The following is a 25,000-nucleotide window of genomic DNA, read 5'->3' as shown; positions in this document are numbered from 1 at the left end:
ACAAACTGGGAACTTTGCAGTATAGGGCCAACAAAAAAGCTAAATTACCAATATGCAAAATGGACAAATAAAAGTATTGTTTTGCATTCAGGCTTCTGGGAAAGGTAACATGCACTTCCCGAACCGCCTCCGCTGCGTGTTTCCAGCAGCGTACCTGTGTGCGTCCGTTCCTCCTCCAGGGTGTGAGTAGCCGGGCGGTCTGGTCGGAGCCCACGCTGACCAGGAAGTCGCCCTCCGGATCCCAGCTGAGGTCCTGAACGGGACCGAAGTGTCCGGAGATGACCACACCAGGCCGCCACTCCCCCTGCAGGTCAGAGGACAGAGAGGTCCCCCCCCCCCCGAATATATTTATTCAATCCTATTTCAATCCTTCAAAGAAGCTCAGACCAAAAGCATGCTTAGATTAGCTGTTAGTATATCCTCTGACCCCTTGCATGTTCTGAATGGAGAATACCAACTGTTGCCCACCAGGAGGCGCTTTAGAGTCCCAAAATTTAGACGTAACAGACTGCAGAATTCCTTTGTACACCAGTCTATTGGTCTGCTAAACCAGAATAGGTAAACCTCTTTCCAACGGGTTGCCTTTTGTATTCTGTGGAATGTTCTGGATGTGTTTTATGTCTGTCTTGTTGTGTCTCCACGTGTGTGTAACTCTTGAACGGAGGTGCCATGAATGCAAAACAAATTTCTTGCTGACAATAAAGTATTATCGTATCGTATTGCTTTTTCAATTGAACATCACAATACACATAATACAACACACATAACCCCCCCCCCCCCCCCATGGAACCCCTGTCTTTCTCATTTCCCATAAGTTACAAAGTAGGTAAATATAAAAATAACAAAAAATAGCCTAAAAGAAATAAAAACACAGACAAAAACAAACAAAAAAAACTTAATTAGAAAATGAATAGCTTATATGCACATGACATAAAATACATTTTGTTCCAAGAATGTACAAGAGCTGAAAAAAACAGTTGGAGAATACAGGTCCCAAAGGATTATTTTCCATAAAATATAGGAAATGTCCCCATACTGTATGTCTTGAAAGACCTCAGGTTTCCCTTTGATGAATTTCTGTAAAGCAAGACACTGAGATCGGTTCTAGAACCAAATTTTGATATCTGGTTTATCTGGGCTTTTCAATTGAAGTGCAATTGTGTGTTTAGCTTGAAGAAGACAACATTGAATCATTTTTTTCTTGGACTTAGTAACAACTACACAACTACACAACAACTACACAACTAGTAACACAAGATGCAGAGCCGTGAAAATACTGGTAATTTTTCAAATACTATTTGTGATAATGTACTGTATCAAGTATACCAATCCAGAAGTCCATGATTCTTGGACATTCCCATCCATACACAGTGAAACAATGTGCCTTTCTCCACATTACATTTAACACACTGGTCTGGAATATTGGCATTAAAACGACGAAGCAGAGAAGGGGTAATACAAGTACGCATAATCCACTTACACTGTAATAATCTAAATCTTGTATTGATCCTCTGAACCTGAGCTTTATGACAGACTTCCTCCCAGTCATCAACTGTAACCTCTGTATTCAAACCATTACACCAAACCAATCTCCTACTCTTAGAGGACTCCTAAGACATCCTAACAGACGAGTTCTATAACAGAGACACCCGACCCCGGCCATTAGAATAGTCTAACATCATCTTTTCCAAAGCGTAAAGAGGTGGCAGAAGAGCTGTGTTATTTTGGGTCTTTGTTATATATCTCTTTATCTGTAAATACTTAAAGGTGCTCAGTTCGATTTCTCTTTTCTTTTTTTGGCCACTAGATGGGGCAGTGGTGCAGTGTATCAGATATAAATACGTCAAACTACGGAAGTTAGATGATCTCAAACGTCCGTTTCTGTGCGACTTTAAATGCCTCCCATTTGACCGAGGGAGAGGTCTGATCCATACGCTCTGATGAAGGCTGATTGCCGAAATGCGTTAGCGTTTCTTTGTATAATGTGAGCCAAGAATAAAGATGTGAAAAGTGAGTATTTTCTCCTCCTTGAATTGAATAACTGAGATGTGCTACCATTCCAATGTTTGCAAGCTTTTTCAATCCGATTACGAGTTTGGTTTTAGCACTCTCAACTTGAAGAGCTATTCTTGTTGAAGCGCAACCACTTTTTGTAATCAGGTCTGTGTAGTATTGCTTTCAAAAAGTAAATTTATATGTTCCCCCATGAATCTTAGAAAACCAGGATCAGGTGACCATTTTGTATCAAAGCGTCATCTCAATGGGCCTCAATGTTTTTGCTGCCGAATAGTCGATGGATAACGGCGCATGATCGCAAATCAATATGCTATTACAAAAGCAGCTCTTCACATTCGGCAGCAATCCTGTAGAGATTAAAAAGGAATCTATGCGAGAATATGTGCTGTGTGTGGAGTTAAAGCATGAAAACTCCCTCTTACCAGGGTTCAATTCCCTCCAGACGTCACAGAGGTTTAAATGTAACATAAATTGTGAGATCACTTTTCAGCAGGCAGAGTTACACAGGCGGGGGCCCCCCGGGTCACACTGGCCCCCAGAAACTTTCTCGTATCCCATCACTAGGCCAGAGCATGGGGAGAAGAGTTACAAAGGTGGGGGCCCCCGAATCACACTGGCCCCCAGAACCTGTCCCCTATCCCATCACACCCTGGCTGGTGCAAAACCTCAATCTGAAGTCAAATTGCACAATCGACTGCACCCCAAAAAAGTGTTTTAGCCAGATACAGGCCCCCAAAAACTCCTTGATTGGGCGGCGGTATTTCAACCGAGGAGGGTATTTAACTAAATATACTGAGTCATCATGGCTGCATGTCTCCAGCAGGTCTCCTCCCCTCTCACCTCCTGGTCCTGGTTCTGGTCCTGGTACCAGAGGTGCAGCGCGCCGTGGAAGGCGTGGGACACAATCATGGACCCGTCCGGACTCATCTGGCAGCCGTAGAAACCGAGGGTGTTCCCCCCTACCTCCCCCACACGGACCTGGAGAGAGGGAGAGAGAGAGAGAGAAGTACAACAACAGATACCAGTCTCCTCGGCTGACGTTGAAATTCCACTGACTTCCGGTGTTCCGGTGCATTCCGGTTACTATATAGCAGCCGGAGTAGCCATTCTAGACAATGGTTGTGTTCCCACCAGAAGCGTCCCAGAGCCGGTGTTGTGAAGAGTTAGCCTACCTCCTCAGGATGACCTACCACCCATTATATTATGTTTAATTCACGGGTAGCGCATCTTGTCAGGTAGAAAATGTAAATGGTCAATGGTAAATGGACTGCACTTATATAGCGCTTTTTCCACCTTAGCAGCACTCAAAGCGCTTTACAATGGCCTCTCGTTCACCCACACACACACACTCACACACCAATGGCGGTAGCTGCCATGCAAGGTGCTAACCTGCTCATTGGGAGCAATTTGGGGTTAGGTGTCTTGCTCAAGGACACTTCGACATGTGGACAGTTGGAGCTGGGATTCGAACCACTGACCCTTCGATCATTGAACGACCCGCTCTACCAACTGAGCTACAGCCTCCCCCTAAGTGTATCAGAATGTCCTACCACCCATTTTATTGTGCTTAATTCATGGGTAGCAATCCTGTCAGGTAAGAAATGTTGGCCGAAAGGTACGAATTTCGACATTTCCTACCTGACAGGATGTTCTACCCATGAATTAAGCCCAATAATGTGTCGTAGGGCATTCTGATAGAAATTTCCTCTCTGACAGGATGCACTATAAGCACACTATAGGGTATTCTGTTCTGATAGACATTTCCTACCCGAATGCCCATCAGAATGCCGTACTACCCATTATATTGTGCTTAAACCATGGGTAGCACATCATGTGATCCTCTATCAACATTTCCTACCTGACAAGATGCAATACCCATGAATTAAGCACAATAAAAAGGATCGTAGCATCTTCTGATAGACATTTCCTACCTGACAAGATGTGCTACCCATGAATTAAACATAATATAATGGGTGGTAGGTCATCCTGAGAAGATAGGCCAACTTTTCCGAACACCGGCTCTCCGCGGAGCTCCGGTAGAAATAAACCGCAGGTCTTGTTTTGCCAGATGCCACAGCTGGGACACATCAAGTAGTAGTAGAACAAATGGGTAGTTAGGCCCCGCCCCCTGACGACCTGTTAGAAATATCGAACAAAATGCTCGCTCCTGAAACGCAACCGGTGGGGGGTTGAAACCGCCTGGAGGACGTGACCACATTCGGAACGCCCCGCAGACGGACTCGGGGGGATTGAGGGGTAAGAGACCACCTGACATCATGACCAGGGGTGCGTGACAGGAGTTCTGGGTCAGTACCACGGACCCATTGTACCATGGAAAAACAGAGTGGTTCAGAAAGGATTCTACTACTCTTCTAGGATTTACTCAACCCTGTTGTTACGGAAATACATCATCATGAGATCAGCTGCGAGACAGTTGGGAAAATGGATCCAATTTTGGAACCCAAGGACTAACAGGCTTTTGGTTGGGCTGACTCTTTCCCTATTTGTTCATGAGCGTTTAGGCGGGGATTTGGTATCCAGCCCATTGGACGTTGCTTCTGGTCATGTGAACGCGTCTAGTCTTCCGTCTAGGCATGGTCACTTCGGTCAGGTCAACATCAAAGCAGTTATTCCATTCTCTATGCGATATACACACACTTAAACTAAACCAAACTGCAACTCTGCTGGTGATACAGCGAATGTCCAGCTAGCACAGACGCTAGTCTCTTCATCTCAGGGTCATCGTTCAAGGTCAGGGTTCATTCCTTGAAAAATCCAGCTATCAAAACCAAGGCCTACATAATTATGCTCTGCCTCGCTTCTGAAACTCCCATTAGAACCGACCGTCCATAGTCCAACAGGACGGGGAAGCCCACAAAAACACATCAGATCACACCGAGCCAGATGAGACATTAGGCAAAGTGGGAGTTATTAGCAGAGATTGGTGAATAAATTGTGTTCGTCCCAATTTATTCTGGCCTTCGGAAGACGTCTGTCTAATGTGATAGTGAAAAACGTTCAGTGCCCAGTATCACATTTAAAAACCAGCAGGGCTGGAGGACATGGTGTGATCTGTTAATTGGAGGCGGAAAGGCTCCTTTGACCCCTGGGTAATGATGCTGTGTAGATCATACAGTATGCTGCAAACCCTGTCTGCTCCATAAAGGACTAAGTACACTATCCAACACATAAATGAGACCTGTCTGTCTGCTCCATAAAGGACTAACAACACTATCCAACACATAAATGAGACCTGTCTGTCTGCTCCATAAAGGACTAACAACACTATCCAACACATAAATGAGACCTGTCTGTCTGCTCCATAAAGGACTAACTACACTATCCAACACATAAATGAGACCTGTCTGTCTGCTCCATAAAGGACTAACTACACTATCCAACACATAAATGAGACCTGTCTGTCTGCTCCATAAAGGACTAACTACACTATCCAACACATAAATGAGACCTGTCTGTCTGCTCCATATAGGACTAACAACACTATCCAACACGAGACCTGTCTGTCTGCTCCATATAGGACTAACTACACTATCTAACACATAACTGAGACCTGTCTGTCTGCTCCATAAAGGACTAACTACACTATCCAACACATGAGACCTGTCTGTCTGCTCCATAAAGGACTAACTACACTATCCAACACATGAGACCTGTCTGTCTGCTCCATAAAGGACTAACTACACTATCCAACACATAAATGAGACCTGTCTGTCTGCTCCATATAGGACTAACTACACTATCCAACACATACATGAGACCTGTCTGTCTGCTCCATATAGGACTAACTACACTATCCAACACATAAATGAGACCTGTCTGTCTGCTCCGGACTAACTACACTATCCAACACATAAATGAGACCTGTCTGTCTGCTCCATAAAGGACTAACTACACTATCCAACACATAAATGAGACCTGTCTGTCTGCTCCATATAGGACTAACTACACTATCCAACACATAAATGAGACCTGTCTGTCTGCTCCGGACTAACTACACTATCCAACACGAGACCTGTCTGTCTGCTCCATATAGGACTAACTACACTATCCAACACATAAATGAGACCTGTCTGTCTGCTCCATAAAGGACTAACTACACTATCCAACACATAAATGAGACCTGTCTGTCTGCTCCATAAAGGACTAACTACACTATCTAACACATAACTGAGACCTGTCTGTCTGCTCCATAAAGGACTAACTACACTATCCAACACATAAATGAGACCTGTCTGTCTGCTCCATAAAGGACTAACAACACTATCCAACACATAAATGAGACCTGTCTGTCTGCTCCATAAAGGACTAACTACACTATCCAACACATAAATGAGACCTGTCTGTCTGCTCCATAAAGGACTAACTACACTATCCAACACATAAATGAGACCTGTCTGTCTGCTCCATATAGGACTAACTACACTATCCAACACATGAGACCTGTCTGTCTGCTCCATAAAGGACTAACTACACTATCCAACACATGATACCTGTCTGTCTGCTCCATATAGGACTAACTACACTATCCAACACATAAATGAGACCTGTCTGTCTGCTCCATATAGGACTAACTACACTATCCAACACATGAGACCTGTCTGTCTGCTCCATAAAGGACTAACTACACTATCCAACACATGAGACCTGTCTGTCTGCTCCATATAGGACTAACTACACTATCTAACACATAACTGAGGTAACCTCGGCCTGTCTGTCTGTCTGTCCGTCTGTCCCTCTGTCCAGACTGTCCTCGGACACCGTCGGCCTGCCGGCGTTCATATTTGGCACGGGTCTCCGCAGGGGTCCCAGAGAGACCGTGACAGGGCCGGGTTTCTAATTAAGTTTTGGCTAATTTGAACATAAAATACACCAGCCAATAGAAACATTGCTCTGAATAGAACCCCGCCCCCAGCGTTCCAGCTGCCTACTCTAGAATGATGCTGCCTGCTCATTAGCTGCAGCTTTGCCGGGTATCAGAACTAGTAGAGCTATTCTAGAGCCATGAATTATAATTAATAATTGACATTTTAAGCGGAGAGAATTCTGTGGGAGGCTTAATAATTGAGTGATAACATTATGTGATGAACTTTTTGCAAATAGGGCGTCACATTTACACATTCTTTCTTGGCATTTTCTGACATTAATATTCATTACAAATCAAAAAAGCAGAGACATACATTAAGGAGTGTAATTTCCTGTGGTTTGTGTAGCTGGCTGTATTTATTAAAGAGTAGAGACAGGCTATAAGAGTGTCATTTCCTGTGGGTACCAGTAACCAGCTGTATTTACAGTGTGATTATGGTGCTTCACAGAAATTGAGTTTTTAACACAAAAGCCCTCAAAAAATGTTTCGAAATTGCATTACCTAGAACTGGAAAAGGTTTTTAAGAAAGCACTGCTCCAAAGAAAAATGTGTCAATTTGAGATCGCCTTGATTGTTTGTAGCTACTACTGGAGTAATTGAGCTCTTTTGTAGAGTATAATACAGTGGAAAACCCGCTAGAAATCATCTTCAATTGGTCCTACAAAAGTAAGTCACGTCACACTTGGAGCGAGCGTCGCTGAAAATGTAAGGTAAGGAACAATCTAGATGTAGAAGAACAGCAGGGGAAGCCAGGCCCTGGAGAAAATCCACAATTAAAAGCTTCCAAGCACCCTCTGGCACAAGTGTAAGATCTATTCAAATCGATAACGGTAGAATTCACCCGGGAGAATGTTTAACTGCTCCGTCAGCACTATGGCCTGGGTCCAGACATGGCTATCCAATACCCGCTTCCACTTCAATTAACTCATGTGTGAAGTCCAAAGGTGCAAAGTCTAGTACTTTGCTGAATGGAATAAAACAGTCTACATTACCTTCTCTAGAACGTTCTCAAAAAGGAAAAAAAAAAACTTTTAATGCGAGTACATCTACAATGTCCTTTGGGTCAAGCCAGTACTTATTCCATATAATGAATTGCACGTGGCCATACTTTGTACTTCTAAGTATCTACATTTGAGATGTGTGTGGATGCAGAGGTTCTGGATCAATGTCCACACCGGAGACCGTCTCCCACCGCTGAGCCGAGTCAAAGCCTGGCGTGTAGAGGCTCTGCACCCAGCTCTCCTGGAAAGGACGGTGTGAACGGGTACGATGTGGAGCAGTGCCAGCGACCGTTCACAACTGCACTGCGGTGTAAACCGTGGATTAACGGGGTTACAGTAGCCAAGGAACCTCGCTAATGGTGTGTATCCTCCACTATCAGCCGCCTGGTCATCAATGACCTTCAAAGGCATGTCCGCCTAATGTGACGATAGGGTGGAACTAATAGCAGCAATAAAGTCATGCCGTTCCGTCTGCGCCGGGCCAATCGGAGAGAGAGATAGAGAGAGAGAGAGGGAGGGAGAGAGAGAAAGACGGACAGAGAGGCGGAGGAGAGAGAGAAGGACAGAGAGAAAGAGAGAGAGGGAGGGAGAGAGAGAAGGACAGAAGGACAGAGAGAGAGAGAGGGAGGGAGAGAGAGGAGGACAGAGAGAAAGAGAGAGAGGGAGGGAGAGAGAGGAGGACAGAGAGAAAGAGAGAGAGGGAGGGAGAGAGAGAAGGACAGAGAGAAAGAGAGAGAGGGAGGGAGAGAGAGAAGGACAGAGAGAAAGAGAGAGAGGGAGGGAGAGAGAGGAGGACAGAGAGAAAGAGAGAGAGGGAGGGAGAGAGAAGGACAGAGAGAAAGAGAGAAAGGGAGAGAGAGAGAGAGAGGAGGACAGAGAGAAAGAGAGAGAGGGAGGGAGAGAGAGAAGGACAGAGAGAAAGAGAGAGAGGGAGGGAGAGAGAGAGAGGAGGACAGAGAGAAAGAGAGAGAGGGAGGGAGAGAGAGAGAGGACAGAGAGAAAGAGAGAGAGGGAGGGAGAGAGAGAAGGACAGAGAGAAAGAGAGAGAGGGAGGGAGAGAGAGAGAGGAGGACAGAGAGAAAGAGAGAGAGGGAGGGAGAGAGAGAGAGGAGGACAGAGAGAAAGGGAGGGAGAGAGAGGCGGAGGAGAGAGAGAGAGGCGGAGGAGAGAGAGAGAGGGAGGGAGAGAGAGAAGGATTGAGAGAGGAGGGCGGAGGAGAGAGAGAGAAGCGGAGGAGAGAGAGAGGGAGAGGGAGAAGGATTGAGAGAAAGAGAGGCAGAGGAGAGAGAGAGAGAGGTGGAGGAGAGAGAGAAGCGGAGGAGAGAGAGAGGGAGATGAAAGATAGAAGGGTAGGAACGCAACATTAAGCAGATTGATTTTAAAATTCCGCACACAACGGCCGTCCATAAATCATGCGGGAAAACGTAGAGGTAAAAAGACGTCGTCTGTCTTGTTTACGAGACGGACAACAGCATGGACGCCAGGCGCAGCTGGCCTCTGATCTGGGGGGGGGGGGGGGGGACAAGGGAAGACAAAAACAGGAGCAGGGGATATTTCATTCCTGGGGAGAAGAGGAGGATGATGAAGACTGAGTACTGGTAAAAGAGCAAAGTTGGAAGCACTGACTGTATGTATGACTGACTGACTGACTGACTCTGACTGGCTGACTGACTGACTGACTGGCTGGCTGACTGACTGACTGACTGACTGACTGACTGACTGACTGACTGACTGACTGACTGACTGATTGGCTGACTGACTGACTGACTGACTGACTGGCTGACTGGCTGACTGGCTGACTGGCTGACTGACTGACTGACTGACTGACTGGCTGACTGACTGACTGACTGACTGACTGACTGACTGACTGACTGACTGTCTGACAGATTGATTGGCTACCCTCTATCTGATTGATTGACTGGCTAACCCACAAGTCTGACTCTTTCCATCTACAAGTGGCTTTCATCTAACCCAGGCCTGGACTGGCGGCGCTCTGGCTGACTCCTCCCATCTGCCTCAGACGGCCGCCATCAGCTCTCGCACGGTCTTACGCCACTTTGCACACGCGCCCCTCCTCGCGGCAGCGCCGCTGAGCGGCCGGCCTATCCCGGCTGGTGTAATTGTCAGTGTGGCTCGTTAGTAGGAGGTGCTTAACTCCGCGCCGCTAAATTTGACCAATTACACTAATCATTGAGAAGGGAGAACGGAAAAAGAGAGAGGGAAAAAAAAAGGTGCTAATTAAGACGTCAACCACGCTGGTCGCTTAACGACCCGGGCCATCACCTCGCCAAACCCAGCGGTCGACGCCGGCGTGAGGAACTGTGGAAGCTGTGTTCGAGGCGAGAATCATTAGCGGGTAAAATTACATATATTGAAAAAGGCTCAAGAGAAAAAAATTATTGACATCCATTTCCTTTTTGTCAGAGTGTAATTTGGGCCGTGTGATAAATACCCCCTTTTGAGTCGTCGGGTCGTCTTACTGAGTTACTTTGGACAAATGGCGGAGTGTAGAGCTCTTTTTCGAGGGCGGGGCCTGTGGATTAATAACAACGCTTTCTGTCAAAGGCTAGTGAGATGTCAGCGAAGCGCTTCACCTCGATAAGTGCTCCGCTGTGATTGGGCGGTGAAAAAAGCATTGAGATGTGCGATAACAAAACAGGCCTCCTTTGTAGGCGGGAGGAGGCCTGTCAGATCAAAGGGTTCACCTGTCAGATCAAAGGGTTCACCTGTCAGATCAAAGGGTTCACCTGTCAGATCAAAGGGTTCACCTGTCAGTTCACTTTCCGTTTGAAGAAAGGGACAAGGGGGGGTGGGCAGCATAACTTCACCCCCTGAACAAAGAGCTGCTACGAGTGGGGGGGGGGGGGGGCATGTGTGGCTTGACCAAATCCCTTTCTTTCTTTGCCTCGAACCTGGGCTTGGTTTTCAGTCACGCGCGAGTGTGCCGTTTGCATTTGACGACCTTGTTGGGGTCGGGGGGGCGAGAGCCGGGGCACCTCTGTCTGTTTCTGATCCCTATCGAGACCGGGAGAGGAGGAGAGAGAGAGGGGGGGGGGGGGTGGGGGGGCGTTTCTGATGCCGCTATGCAGGCCTCTCCCTGCCGGTCACCGGATTCTGTGATCGGAGCCGTTGATATGTCCCTCCCGACCACAGAGCCCCTCCCTCCCGACCTCAGAGCCCCTCCCTCCCGGCCACAGAGCCCCTCCCTCCCGACCGCAGAGCCCCTCCCTCCCGACCGCAGAGCCCCTCCCTCCCGACCGCAGAGCCCCTCCCTCCCGACCTCAGAGCCCCTCCCTCCCGGCCTCAGAGCCCCTCCCTCCCGGCCACAGAGCCCCTCCCTCCCGACCACAGAGCCCCTCCATCCCGGCCGCGGTGCCACTTAAACAGCCTGCTCCCACTGCGGCGAGGCTTTCTGACTGTCTTAATTGAGTGTGTGTGTGTGTGTGTGTGTGTGTGTGTGTGTGTGTGTGCGTTAGAGAAGTTAGAGAAGAGAGGTTATCTGAGGTATGCCGTCTTTCCCAGAATCCACCTGCCGGTCCTGGACAGGTGGGCTGGGAAGCGCTGCTACTTCCAGCTTCCACGCTTCTGCTAAATTTAGCTCCGGCACAACAGCAGGTGTTTCAGAGCTCAGGTAGAGGACGAGAGAGAGGGGAGAGAGAGGGGGGGGGAGGGGAGAGAGGGGGGGGGGAGGAGAGAGGGGAGAGAGAGGGGGAGGGGGGGAGAGGAGAGAGAGAGGGGAGAGAGTGGGGGGGGGAGGGGAGAGAGGGGGGGGGGAGGAGAGAGGGGAGAGAGAGGGGGAGGGGGGGAGAGGAGAGAGAGAGGGGAGAGAGTGGGGGGGGGAGGGGAGAGAGGGGAGAGAGAGGGGGGGGGAGAGGAGAGAGGGGAGAGAGAGGGGGAGGGGGGAGAGGAGAGAGAGAGGGGAGAGAGTGGGGGGGGGAGGGGAGAGAGGGGAGAGAGAGGGGGGGGGAGGGGAGAGAGAGGGGGAGGGGGGGAGAGGAGAGAGAGAGGGGAGAGAGTGGGGGGGAGAGGAGAGAGGGGGGGGAAGAGGACAGAGAGAGGTTGGAGAGAGAGAGGTGAGAGAGAGGGAGAGATTCAAGATCCAAAAGATTGAGAGGTGGGGGGGGGGGAGAGGGCAGAGAGAGGGGGGAGGGGAGAGGAGAGAGAGAGGGGAGAGAGAGGGGAGAGAGAGAGGGGGGGAGAGGAGAGAGGGGGGGGAAGAGGACAGAGAGAGGAAGAGAGAGAGAGAGATTCAAGATCCAAAAGATTGAGAGAGAGAGGGGAGAGAGAGGAGAGGAGAGAGTGAACGAGCGGCGCATGGCGGAGCCTTCTTCTTCTTCTTCTTCTCCTGGCATGTCTTCTGCATGGCGGAGCCTTCTTCTTCTTCTTCTCCTGGCATGTCTTCTGCATGGCGGAGCCTTCTTCTTCTTCTTCTCCTGGCATGTCTTCTGCATGGCGGAGCCTTCTTCTTCTTCTTCTCCTGGCATGTCTTCTGCATGGCAGAGCCTTCTTCTTCTTCTCCTGGCATGTCTTCTGCATGGCGGAGCCTTCTTCTTCTTCTTCTTCTTCTCCTGGCATTTCTTCTGCATGGCAGAGCCTTCTTCTTCTCCTGGCAAGTCTTCTGCATGGCAGAGCCTTCTTCTTCTTCTTCTTCTTCTCCTGGCATGTCTTCTGCATGGCGGAGCCTTCTTCTTCTTCTTCTCCTGGCATGTCTTCTGCATGGCGGAGCCTTCTTCTTCTTCTTCTTCTTCTCCTGGCATGTCTTCTGCATGGCGGAGCCTTCTTCTTCTTCTCCTGGCATGTCTTCTGCATGGCAGAGCCTTCTTCTTCTTCTTCTTCTTCTCCTGGCATGTCTTCTGCATGGCGGAGCCTTCTTCTTCTTCTTCTTCTTCTTCTCCTGGCATGTCTTCTGCATGGCGGAGCCTTCTTCTTCTTCTTCTTCTTCTTCTCCTGGCACGTCTTCTGCATGGCGGAGCCTTCTTCTTCTTCTCCTGCCATGTCCTCTGCATGGCGGAGCCTTCTTCTTCTTCTTCTTCTCCTGGCATGTCTTCTGCATGGCGGAGCCTTCTTCTTCTTCTTCTCCTGGCATGTCTTCTGCATGGCGGAGCCTGCTTCTTCTTCTTCTCCTGGCATGTCTTCTGCATGGCAGAGCCTTCTTCTTCTTCTTCTGGCATGTCTTCTGTTAGACGGTTCATCTCCCGTCCACCGGGCCTGAAGAGCAGCCGCTGCAGCGCGCCGTGACTGATGGCGGAGCATTGGGGCGGACGACCCGCGCCCGTCTGAGCTCCCCAGGCCCCGCCCCTCCGCCATCACGGCCTGTCAAGAGCTATTCCCAACCGCTCAGGTGTCAGCGAAAAGACAGGCCGGGCGAGAGAGAGAGAGAGAGAGAGAGAGAGAGAGAGAGAGAGAGAGAGGGAGAGGGAGAGGGAGAGAGAGAGAGAGAGAGAGGGAGGGAGAGAGGGAGGGAGGGAGAGAGGGAGGGAGGGAGGGAGGGAGGGAGAGAGAGAGAGAGAGAGAGAGACAGAGAGAGAGAGAGAGAGAGGGAGGGAGAGAGGGAGGGAGGGAGGGAGGGAGGGAGGGAGAGAGAGAGAGGGAGGGAGAGAGGGAGGGAGGGAGGGAGAGAGAGAGAGAGAGAGAGAGAGAGAGGGAGGGAGAGAGGGAGGGAGGGAGGGAGAGAGAGAGAGAGAGAGAGAGAGAGAGAGAACAGCTGCCAGGTAGAGGGCAGAGAGGCGAGGTGAAGCGATACTGAAATCATAGGATTTGACGGGACTTTGCGATTCAAGTTTCACCGATCGATTGTTTTTATGTCAGGTGCAGCGGTGCTGAAACGGAGGGATTCATGACAGCGGAAATGGAGTAGGAGAACATGAATACACTGAGAGAGAGAGAGAGAGAGAGAGAGAGAGAGAGAGAGAGAGAACATGAATACACTGAGAGAGAGAGAGAGAGAGAGAGAGAGAGAGGAGAACATGAATACACAGAGAGAGAGAGAGAGAGAGAGAGAGAGAGAGAGAGAGGAGAACATGAATACACAGAGAGAGAGAGACAGAGAGAGAGGGAGAGAGAGAGAGGGAGGGAGAGAGAGAGAGAGAGGAGAAGATGAATACACTGGGCGATAGAGAGAGATAGAGAGAGAGAGAGAGAGAGAGAGAGAGAGAGAGAGAGAGAGGAGAACATGAATACACTGGGCGGGCGAGCAAGAGAGAGAGCGAGAGAGAGAGAACATCCTCTTTCATCCCATTGCATCACTGCAGCTGGTACAGAAAACGGCATAAACAAGAAAACAAAATGTTCTTATGGAGGACCAAGGTCAGGGCGACCGGTCAGGGCGATGACACTGACCTGCTCCACCCACACCCCTCCCTCCTCGGGCGCCCAAAGGATCATGGTCTTGTCCATGGAGGCAGACAGTAAACTCAGAGGCTGGTGCATCTTGCCGCCTGTAGGGGGAGACAGAGCAACGCTGGAAATTATCACATGCCAAGTAAATTCCAAACGCGCGTGCACGCTCTGACACGCTCTGACACGCTCTGACACGCACTGACACGCACTGACACGCACTGACACGCACTGACACGCACTGACACGCTGAAACGCTCTCACGCGCTCTCACGCGCTCTCACACGCTCTCCCACGCTCTCCCACGCTCTCCCACGCTCTCACACGCTCTCACACGCTCTCACACGCTCTCACACGCTCTCACACGCTCTCACACGCTCTCACACGGTTCCACGCTTTAACATGGCAGACATTATGAGTGGGTGATGTAGGCCGACAGACACACAGCTGAGCTCACCCTTGATGACGGGCGGCTGCCAGTGGACTCCGTAGACCCAGTTCTCATGACCGGCCAGGACGCTCTCGAGAGACACGGCGAACGCAGAAGAGACCCCTGCAGCAAGGACACAAGGAGATGGTGACACACTTAGATCTGCTGCTTCAATGACCGTGGGTGCGTCTCGACAGTCTCCAGGAGCTTCCTCTCACAGTTGTTAAAGGAGAATGTTCGTTTTTGACAACCTGGACCGTATTTACGGCATATTATAAGACGTTTGACTCACCGAGATAACTTTGGTGTAATTCGGAGGCCTGTAGAAGAAATTTAAAATCCAGCGCGAGCCAAGTATATCCATGTAATGGCGGCGGACGGGGCACTGAGAATGCAGCTTCTAAAAAATCTATTTTCTGCCGCGAAACGGTTGTTTTCATCAATCTGTCTTTATGAATCGCTAGTTGTGCTTACATAGAGCGTAGGCTTGTTGTGGTTTTTCACATGCCTCTGTAATATTATCTTTAGAAACGTCTTTAGAAACGAAATAGCTTCCCCACTTGCTCCGGCACGCATGTGCACAAACAAACCTGAAAATAACCCATCTGGCAAGCAAAATGATTGGCTTAACCTAACCGGCAGTGTCACCTCAGCTATGACCCGTAAAGCACTCAGAATCACACAGGACCCTTCCCACCCTCTCCTGAATCACACAGGACCCTCACCACCCACTCCTGAATCACACAGGACCCTCACCACCCACTCAGAATCACACAGGACCCTCACCACCCACTCAGAATCACCCAGGACCCTCACCACCCACTCAGAATCACACAGGACCCTCACCACCCACTCAGAATCACACAGGACCCTCCCCACCCACTCAGAATCACCCAGGACCCTCACCACCCACTCCTGAATCACACAGGACCCTCACCACCCACTCAGAATCACACAGGACCCTCACCACCCACTCAGAATCACACAGGACCCTCACCACCCACTCAGAACCACCCAGGACCCTCCCCACCCACTCCACCAGTATTTCATTCCCCTCCTCTCCTGCCGCTGGTTCAGGCTTCCTCTTTGTAAAAAAGCCAAGTTCAGCAAGAGCTTCAATCCTGCTGCTACGACGGTGTCTGTATGTCCTGTAGTGTGTAATGTAATGTTATGTCCTGTAGTGTGTAATGTAATGTAATGTTATGTCCTGTAGTGTGTAATGTAATGTTATGTCCTGTAGTGTGTAATGTAATGTTATGTCCTGTAGTGTGTAATGTAATGTCCTGTAGTGTGTAATGTAATGTCCTGTAGTGTGTAATGTAATGTAATGTTATGTCACGTCATGTCATGTAACTGTTTGATGTTTATATTTCACTTATTGTCTTTACTGCACTTTTATGCACTGACTGTAAATATGAATTTCCTGGAAAGGACTAAATACACTAAAGTAAAACTCTCCTCCGCCCTCGATTGGGCCGACTGTGGCTCGGCCGTTCCATCACCCGGCGACCCCCGTCCGCATGTCGAAGGGTCCTTGAGCAAGACACCGAACCCAAAATTCTTCCCAACGAGCACCTTGCATGGCAGCCACTGGTGCGGGAACGGGTGTGTGAATGGCTGAATGAGAGACTGTAACCACGGTAACGCGCTTTGTCCGCTGAGGTAGGAAGGCGCAGTCCATAAAATGGCCGCCATATAGAATACAACAACGACGCTGCACACGAAGAAAACATTTCTTTGGATGGTGTCTGAGCCTGATGTTTTTATTCAATTAAAGCTACATGAGACATCTCGGCACTTTGGCGGCCCCTCTGGTCGTGATAAATCGGCACTGCGTTTTAAGAACTACACTTCCCACAATCCCCCACTCACTCGCTGTAATGATGGGGGAAAAATATGATAACAAACGTGTGTGGAGCAGACTGGATTGGAAGATTGTAGCTACTTTAATTGACTTTCTGGAGAGATGGCTTCAATGCAGGTAAATACCGGCCTTCTTTCTTTTATGTGCATGTAGATAAATTTGTTTGTTGTCTTCCTGATATTGTGACACGCAAAACACGTCACTTCCGCTTCCACCACAAGATTTCCCGCCAGTGTACTAGCCAGTACACCGAAATACTAAAATAATAAATTCACATCTCATGCAGTCTCATGTCACGAAAACGATTTTGGGGGTCTTGCTAAGGCCAACTCAAACTAACAGCAAGTAAAGGTGAATATTGAACTATAAAAAAAAAGTTCTCTAATTGAGCTTTAAAACTCAGGAAATCCTCTTCCTCACCTTTCTCCTTCACCTGGAACACGTTCTCCGTGGTCCTGATGACGGCGCCGGCGCCCTGCGTGTCAGCAGCCGGATCCGCGCCGGACTTGGCCCGCAGCCTCCACAGCCTGATCAGGCAGTCCTGAGAGCAGCTGGCCAGACACAGCTCCCCTCCTGGGCAGGTCAGACACACAGACGCAACCACATCCAGAGTCTATTGACAGTAGTGGATCACTAGAAAGAATGACTGGATTAAAGTGACAGTTTTGAGAGTGGCTTATGCGTGGTCCGTGCGTTCGTGGTACTGTAGGTCTCACGTGCATTCCTGATTTAGTACTCAATCAATCAATCAATCAATCAAAGCTTTATTTGTATACGGTATTGGTACTGAGCCTAAACTGTAGAAAACAGGCGTTCGATATTTGAGAAAGGGCTCGACAACATATAACTGATCAGGTTAACCTGAAGAACATCTAATTGATTGAAACGCTGTTTGTTTAAATGAAGGTAGAGAGTGTTATACTTGAGTGGGGAGCCCTTTTTCAATCATGGATGGTCTATAACCATGTACAACTACCGTCATAACCAGCTCTTCTAGCGCCTGGTTAAAACGGCTGAAACGGAGCAAGCTGAATGCTTGTTGACGAGCCTCCACAGACAGGAATAGAAAAGAGCTGATCTGAGATCATTTTCGGTCAGACTGAAACAGGCGCTGCCGGGTTGCAACCAGGTTGAGTTAAAAAGATTCGCTCAGATCTCAGATCAGTGCTTTGATACACACCGGGAGCAGAGAGGAGAACAGAAATAAGGCCAGCGTGGGACACTTGACATGGCCACTTTTCACACACGCGCACGCACACACACACTCCCGCACGCACGCGCACGCGCACGTAGACGCGCACACACACACACACACACACACACACACACACACACACACACACACACACACACACACACACACACACACACACACACACACGCACATTCACACGCACATTCACACACACACACAGAGCTGTTGTCAGTATGTCCCTTCTTTCTCCGTGGCTGTTGTGCTCACCTACGGACGCCCACTCAAGTCCTCGAACCCAGTCCTCGTGTCCTTGCAAGGAGAGAGCTTTCTGGAGCTGAGAGGGACAAGGTCACAGAAGAAGCATCAATTGTAGCAAAAGATGGTTTTATATTTCAACAAAGATTTCGCCCTATTCTTTATTTGTATGAAAACTCTAACAAGGCTTGTGAGCCGATGGTATGAGGACTCCTGATCATTATTATACCATGTGGTTCCACCGTCATGTGACCATGATACTCACAAGCCTTGAACCTTGATACCTTGAGCCTTGAGCCTTGAAGCCTTGAACCATGGTACCATGTTACTCACAAGCCTTGAGCTAAACAAAACGTTCATTTTCGGACCCGTCCAAATGATCAATAAATGTTTTGGGGTAAAAACAATACTTTTATTCCGCTTTATTTCTAAAGGCTATGTGGATGTATTATCGTATTTTAAATGATTAGTCTACAATCATTGAAATATTGCCTATTGCACCTTAGGCTTTAATGTATGATATTTGACTCTGTCTTTGTTGGTCTTCAATAGAGGCGTGTCAGTTAAGCTCACCTGTCCGTTAGTTTGCACATACAGATGAACCCTGCAGTCGTCGCCCCCGCAGGCCAGGAGGGGAACTGCAACAAGTTTCATGGGGTTAGCACTAGGGCGGGGTATTGGCAAGGACCTCACCATATCACGATACATGCGTCACAATACGATTGTATCACGATGCGATACGATACAATATATATTGTGATACATTGCGATACTCTACATAATTTACTGAACATTTGAAAATAAGAGCTGAAAACACGACTCCGCCCCCGTTCCCTGGGGGGCGATCCCGAGGGCGGTGGGAACGTGATGGAAATTTAAATTCATCTAAAGCATGAATTATATATTGATGATCGAATTCTATCCTATTCTATCATTTTATATATCTATATGTATTCCCTGTCTTATTTTGTATATTTTCCTTGTGCAAAAAAAATAAAATTCTGAATCAAATGATTCAGAATCGATTCATGAATCCCAAAACCGATCTTTTATTTAATGAATGAATGAATAAATGAAGGAATGAATAGTTATTCGAAATTATTCAATGATTCATTCATTTTTGGAATCAGTATCGATATCCAGCCCTAGTATTGATGTGTTGCATCACTTGGCAGTCATGTAATTAAGGTTACAGCAAAAAAGAAAAAACGGTTTTAGTAACACTAACCGAATCGATATTGAATCGAATCGAGATAATCGATTCTGAACCTTGTGAATCGGAATCGAATCGATTCTTGAAATTCGAATCGATACCCAGCCCTAGATTTGACTGGCCAGCCCTGGTTAGCGCCCTGTCATGCCAGCACTTGTGACACACATCTGCATCCGCCTCACGCTCTTATTGTGAAAGGCAGGGACGGAACTCTGAAGAGGAGGAGGGGCCTGTGGAGAGGGAGAATGCGAGCGCGCAGGCGGTGGGGGGGGGGTGCCGTGGAAACGGCTTACCTCTGCTGCCTGGCAACAGCGTCAGTGAGACATCCATGGCGAAGCCGCTTGAAAACGGTATGGTATGGATACACTCCGCTGAGAATGTGAGGGGACAGGGGAACAAAACGCACAATTAGCCTTTATAACACGCAGTAAAATGGTCAATGGTAAATGGACTGCACTTTCCACCTTAGCGGCACTCAAAGCGCTTTACAATGGCCTCTCATTCACCCATTCACACACACATTCACACACCAATGGCGGTAGCTGCCATGCAAGGTGCCAACCTGCTCATTGGGAGCAATTTGGGGTTAGGTGTCTTGCTCAAGGACACTTCGACATGTGGACAGTCGGAGCTGGGATTCAAACCGCTGACCCTTCGATCATTGAACGACCCGCTCTACCAACTGAGCTACAGCCGCCCCAGTGTGGAATCTCTTCTGCCAAATGAATATGGAATTATGCCCACCCGAGCGCCAAATAAATATGGAAATATGCACAAAAATATGCACAAAAAAAAATCACTTGCTTCTATATTATACACTAGCATTACTAAATCAACAACCTCCAACCAAGTGATTTTATTAGAGCAAGCAGAGGTGAGATAGCTAATTTAGCTGTGTATCAAATGTGTCAACGGGTGACATTTATTCTCAGGGACCCAAGGGTATTTCACGAAAGACACAAGCATGAAAGACGCACTGGCACGAACTGACTGGCACAGTTAAGGCCTGGGCATCAGATACGGCTCCAGGAAGTCATCCAGCCCGCCCACACACACCCCCACACACATGGCCACACACACTCATCTCCATAACTGTCATATAACATCGGTGTTATATGTGAGAATCACATCCCTGGTAGTCCAGGGATCACTGACAATAAACTACATGAAACGGCTTCATCTTTGACCCGAGGTAATAAATAAATACATAATTAATCATGCCTGATTTTGATGGCATTACATATATCAAAAGCGGAGAGTTGGCAGTTCACAGACTCTTTGATAGCGATTTGTGTCGTGTGCCGCCTTCTCGGGAGTTGTATAAGCTTGAGCGCAGCGCCGACTGGGAATGAAAAATCACACCTGTCCCTGAGTGTCATATCGTATTAGCCCACGATAATAGCATTATGACAAACGGGAAACCGACAATCTTACACCAGCCACATCCTAGAACGAGCAGTAATCACGGGGCTAAGACAACCAGATCTCGATCAACGGTTGGATACTCAATCCGTTTTAAGTGAGCGGTCTGTCATTTTAGCGCTGTAGCTAAACACAGCTCACTGCAAAACCGGGGTACGTTTTGTCCCAGTTTCCCTGACACCATTAAGCCTGGTCTAGATCTCTCTAGATCAGCACTGTACAGAGGCTTGATGGCCTAAATGCAAGCCCTAACCCACACCCAGCCCTGGCTGACCTGTAACCCCGTCACTGAGCCACAGCCTGGCAGTGGAGTCGGAGGCGGAGGAGGCGATGAGGAGCTGGGAGTCGTCCAGGTGGATGGCGTCCACGGCACACACAGACCCGGTATGACCAGCACACTCCACTGACCGGGTAGACTGGGGAACAGGAGACCGTATAGGTAGGTGGGTGTGAGTAACCCTAATGAAGCATATAGGTTGAGTGTGTGTGTGTGTGTGTGTGTGTGTGTGTGTGTGTGTGTGTGTGTGTGTGTGTGTGTGTGTGTGTGTGTGTGTGTGTGCAGGGAGGGGGGTTCATAGGTCAGTAAATAGAGAGGCAGAGCCTCAAAATGATTACCTTTCCATCTCTAATCTCCCACAGAATAACGCGATTATCTGACCCTCCGGACACCAGGTGAGTTTCTGCATCTGTGACAGTCAACATGGCACAATTACAATGAGGGGATAGCACACCCGTGATTGGTCAGCCAGTCCATGTCTGAGCATCCATTGCTCAAGCAAACAAGGGCTTCAACTCACATAGTATGGAAGGCCTATATGCTGGGGTTGACTTGGACGTTGGAGGTGAGTAAAAATGTTCGCTCCTAAACAATTATGTTTTACAGCTCCAAGTCTTGTTCACAAACCCAAAAGAGCAGGAACTCTTTTCCAATTCAACCCCCTAGTTGTGGAAAAGGTGTTTTTGAACACTCACCACAGCCTCTGTGGACCCAGTGGACAGCATTCACCCTGCCGGTGTGCCCGTTCAGGACAGCCACAACACTCCTCTCCTGTAGACAACAAACAGTCAGAATGTATAATCGGTAACCCTTTTATAACGTGACGTTAAAGCAAGATGAGCTGATGAGCTGTCATAAATGACGCGTAGCTAGACATACGTTATATACGTATATATATAGATATACGTAGACATACGAGTAACGTTGGGATCTTGAAATCAAACTTTACCTGTGGCTCATAGAGGGCGACCGAGTGACATGTCCCGTACGCGATGAGCCCCCCACGACCCCAAGAAAGGACATGTGGGGTTCGGTTTGCACAACATGCAACATGGCATGTTTGGATCACGGGCGCCGCCATCTTTCTTCTGACTAGCCGTGTTGCAGTAAATACGGTTAGGTGGAAGGTGATGAAAGGTTCCACTTACACTGTGCATTTTGTCAGTTTATAAATGATGACAAACTCAAATCTATGAGCTCTCCGAGTGCAAATCCTGGGATATATATTATGAGTGGAAAATGACTTGCTTACAGAGAATGTAGATTCATTGAAACCCTCTGGTTGTATTATTAAAAGCTGCCCAGTAGATGGCGCACTACAATCACTGATTCAACTCCATGGATTCAATGAAAAACACATGAAAGTAGGTGATGATAGAGCACCATTGATCATTGTAAACTATAAACAGTACATTTAAGCTTTAAACCGAGGACTAATGGCAACTAATTACTTGATTACACAAATTGTAACATGAAACATGAATCCCCCAGAGTGCAAACGTTTGCACTGGGCGACAGATGTGCGACAGCAGCTGTACCACCTCAAGTCTGTCAAATTAAATTGAAATCACTTTTCTGTTCTCCAACTGGAATATAAGGAGACAAATTGTCAAACTAAATCCCCTTTGTGCTCTGCACTGAAGTGGAATGGCTCCCACACATGGCCACAGATTGATAGGTTTGCCTAGTATTTTTGTGTCTAGACGCTGAAATGACTGACCTCAGCTGAGCTGGAACGGCCCCTGAGGACATGTGGACTTTCAAAGGTTAAGGTGACAGTGTTGTCACAAGCGGTTTTGGGCCTCCCTCTTGACGGGATCACGAGGAGAAATCAGCTGTCGTCTGGAAACCCTTGAGATGTGATGGTTAACGACAACGCGGCTCGGGGAAGACTGATGGGCTCGAAGAAGGAGGAACGGGGGGAGAGAGGGAGGGAAAGAGACGAGGAATGGTGTGTGTTAGAGAGAGAGGGAGGGAGAGAGAGAGGAAGAGAGAGAGATGGAGGAAGGAAGGAGAGAGACAGACAGAGAGAGAGACAGACAGACAGAGAGGGGGGGGGGGGGGGGGCAACCCCAGAGGGCTTGGTATTTTGTGGCATCATTATCAACACCTCAGGAGAAAATAGCTCTCTCTCGCTCTCTCTCTCTGGAGCAGCGTCTCATGAATGTGTTTTTCTGGTTTTCTCTCTCTCTCTCTCTCTCTCTCTCTCTTCTCTCTTCTCTCTTATTGGTGAGTGCTACCATGCATCTTTGATGTCTTTTTTGATGGGGCTGTGGATGATTTGGGGGCTATAGGCAGCTTGGTGAAAGCTACAGTGCTGAGAAGTTGGCCTCCGTCCCCAAGATGACCTACCAGTGCTTAATTCATGGGTAATGCATCCTGTCTGGTGGGAAATGTCTATCAGAATGCCCTTCTAGCCATTATATTGTGCTTTAACCATGCGTAGTGCTAGCCTGACACTTCCCATTTCCTTTCACTTCATTATTCAGTCTGGAAGTGCGTCCACTGCAGCCGATTTCCAAGATGAGGCGTCGCCTCAGCGATTAGTTCATCCCCTAACCAATCACGTCGCACACTTTAATTCAAAGGATGCTGATTGGCGTGGTTGGAATTCCAACCGAGAGATCACTCTGGATGAGAGCCTTTTCCAGAACGTGTAGATGTAGAAAATTCAGGCTAGGGTGACTGGAGGCGCTACCCATGAATTAAGCATAATGGGTCGTAGGGCAGTGGTAGGGATGTAGGCCAACCTTTCAGTACTGTGTGTGACTGCTGCATGCCCTCTGACTAAACACGAGCAGCGTGAGCAGAAACAAAAGGAAGACTTTCATTGGGTTGCAGTGCTGGGTTGACTCTCTGATCCGTTAACTACGGCATCAGCAAGCTAGAAGCTTCCCGGTCTGTCTGCCTCGTCTGATCTGGCCAGCGGGAGATGAGACGCTTCCTGCATCTGAAAATGTTAGCATCATTATTTGCTACTACAGCCCTGGACAGATTGGGAAAGCCATACGGACATGGCACAGACAGACAGACAGACAGACAGACAGACAGACAGACAGACAGACAGACAGACAGACACCATAGGGACATGGCACAGACAGACAGACAGACAGACAGACAGACAGACAGACAGACACCATAGGGACATGGCACAGACAGACAGACAGACAGACAGACAGACAGACAGACAGACAGACACCATAGGGACATGGCACAGACAGACAGACAGACAGACAGACAGACAGACAGACAGACAGACAGACAGACAGACAGACAGACAGACCGACACCATAGGGACCCATACCCAGCCCTGGACAGATTGGGAAAGCCGATCCAGGCTCATCACAGTGTCTAAAAGAGGTCAAATCCCCTGCCATCGCCACAGTGGAAACATCAACCGCTCTGTGTATGACGTGTGTGTTTGTGTGTGTGTGTGTATGTGCGTGCGTGTGCGTTGGATGGCCTGTCTGTGCGCTAATGAGCGGGTGTGGGGTTTAAGTGTCGGCCGCTATATGTAACGGAATGGCAGGCAGCAGCCTCCGTCCGCGTGGTCTTCTGACTCGGCTTGTTTTTGTTTACATGCGATTAAAAATGAGCCTGGCTTCCTCTGCCTCTGTCTGCCAGCATGGCACTCATGGTATAGAGACATGGACCAGACATGGACCAGACATGGACCAGACATGGACCAGACATGGACCAGACATGGACCAGACATGGACCGCAGACAGACAGACAGACAGACAGACAGACAGACAGACAGACAGACAGACAGACAGACAGACAGACAGACTGACAGACAGACAGACACCTTAGGGACATGGCACAGACAGACAGACAGACAGACAGACAGACAGACAGACAGACAGACAGACAGACAGACAGACAGACAGACAGACAGACAGACAGACAGACAGGCAGACAGACAGACAGGCAGACAGACAGACACCAGGGACACCAGAAGGGAGTGCTTTGTCAGCATTCCAGATAGACTTTCTTGCAGTTGTAAATGTTAAGCTGCTCAGGTCAGCACATTCATATATTGACGTGCTTCAGATACAACTCACCCTTTTCAGCGACCTCGTCTTCCTCACAAATACTCGTCCCAA

The 25,000-nt window shown here is 48.5% G+C and overlaps 1 protein-coding gene across 1 annotated transcript in view; it reads right to left on the bottom strand.

Annotated features, from left to right (window-relative positions):
• elp2 (elongator acetyltransferase complex subunit 2) overlaps nucleotides 1-21,975 on the bottom strand; it is a gene marked incomplete at its 5' end in the record, with an annotated part of 34,661 nt that extends 12,686 nt beyond the window's left edge. The window contains 12 exons of the mRNA XM_084455412.1: nucleotides 155-304; nucleotides 2,857-2,994; nucleotides 14,242-14,339; nucleotides 14,696-14,791; nucleotides 16,953-17,105; nucleotides 17,995-18,061; nucleotides 18,556-18,620; nucleotides 19,489-19,566; nucleotides 20,892-21,033; nucleotides 21,233-21,303; nucleotides 21,590-21,665; nucleotides 21,844-21,975. Coding sequence (XP_084311538.1) covers nucleotides 155-304; nucleotides 2,857-2,994; nucleotides 14,242-14,339; nucleotides 14,696-14,791; nucleotides 16,953-17,105; nucleotides 17,995-18,061; nucleotides 18,556-18,620; nucleotides 19,489-19,566; nucleotides 20,892-21,033; nucleotides 21,233-21,303; nucleotides 21,590-21,665; nucleotides 21,844-21,975 — 1,266 coding nt within the window. The remainder of the gene's footprint in view (nucleotides 1-154; nucleotides 305-2,856; nucleotides 2,995-14,241; nucleotides 14,340-14,695; nucleotides 14,792-16,952; nucleotides 17,106-17,994; nucleotides 18,062-18,555; nucleotides 18,621-19,488; nucleotides 19,567-20,891; nucleotides 21,034-21,232; nucleotides 21,304-21,589; nucleotides 21,666-21,843) is intronic.
• Between the last annotated feature and the right edge of the window lie 3,025 nt (nucleotides 21,976-25,000).

The sequence above is a fragment of the Borostomias antarcticus genome (assembly GCF_949987555.1).
Source record: "Borostomias antarcticus genome assembly, chromosome: 21".
Classification (NCBI taxonomy): Eukaryota; Metazoa; Chordata; class Actinopteri; order Stomiiformes; family Stomiidae; genus Borostomias; species Borostomias antarcticus.
This window is presented reverse-complemented; position numbering and strand designations above follow the sequence as displayed.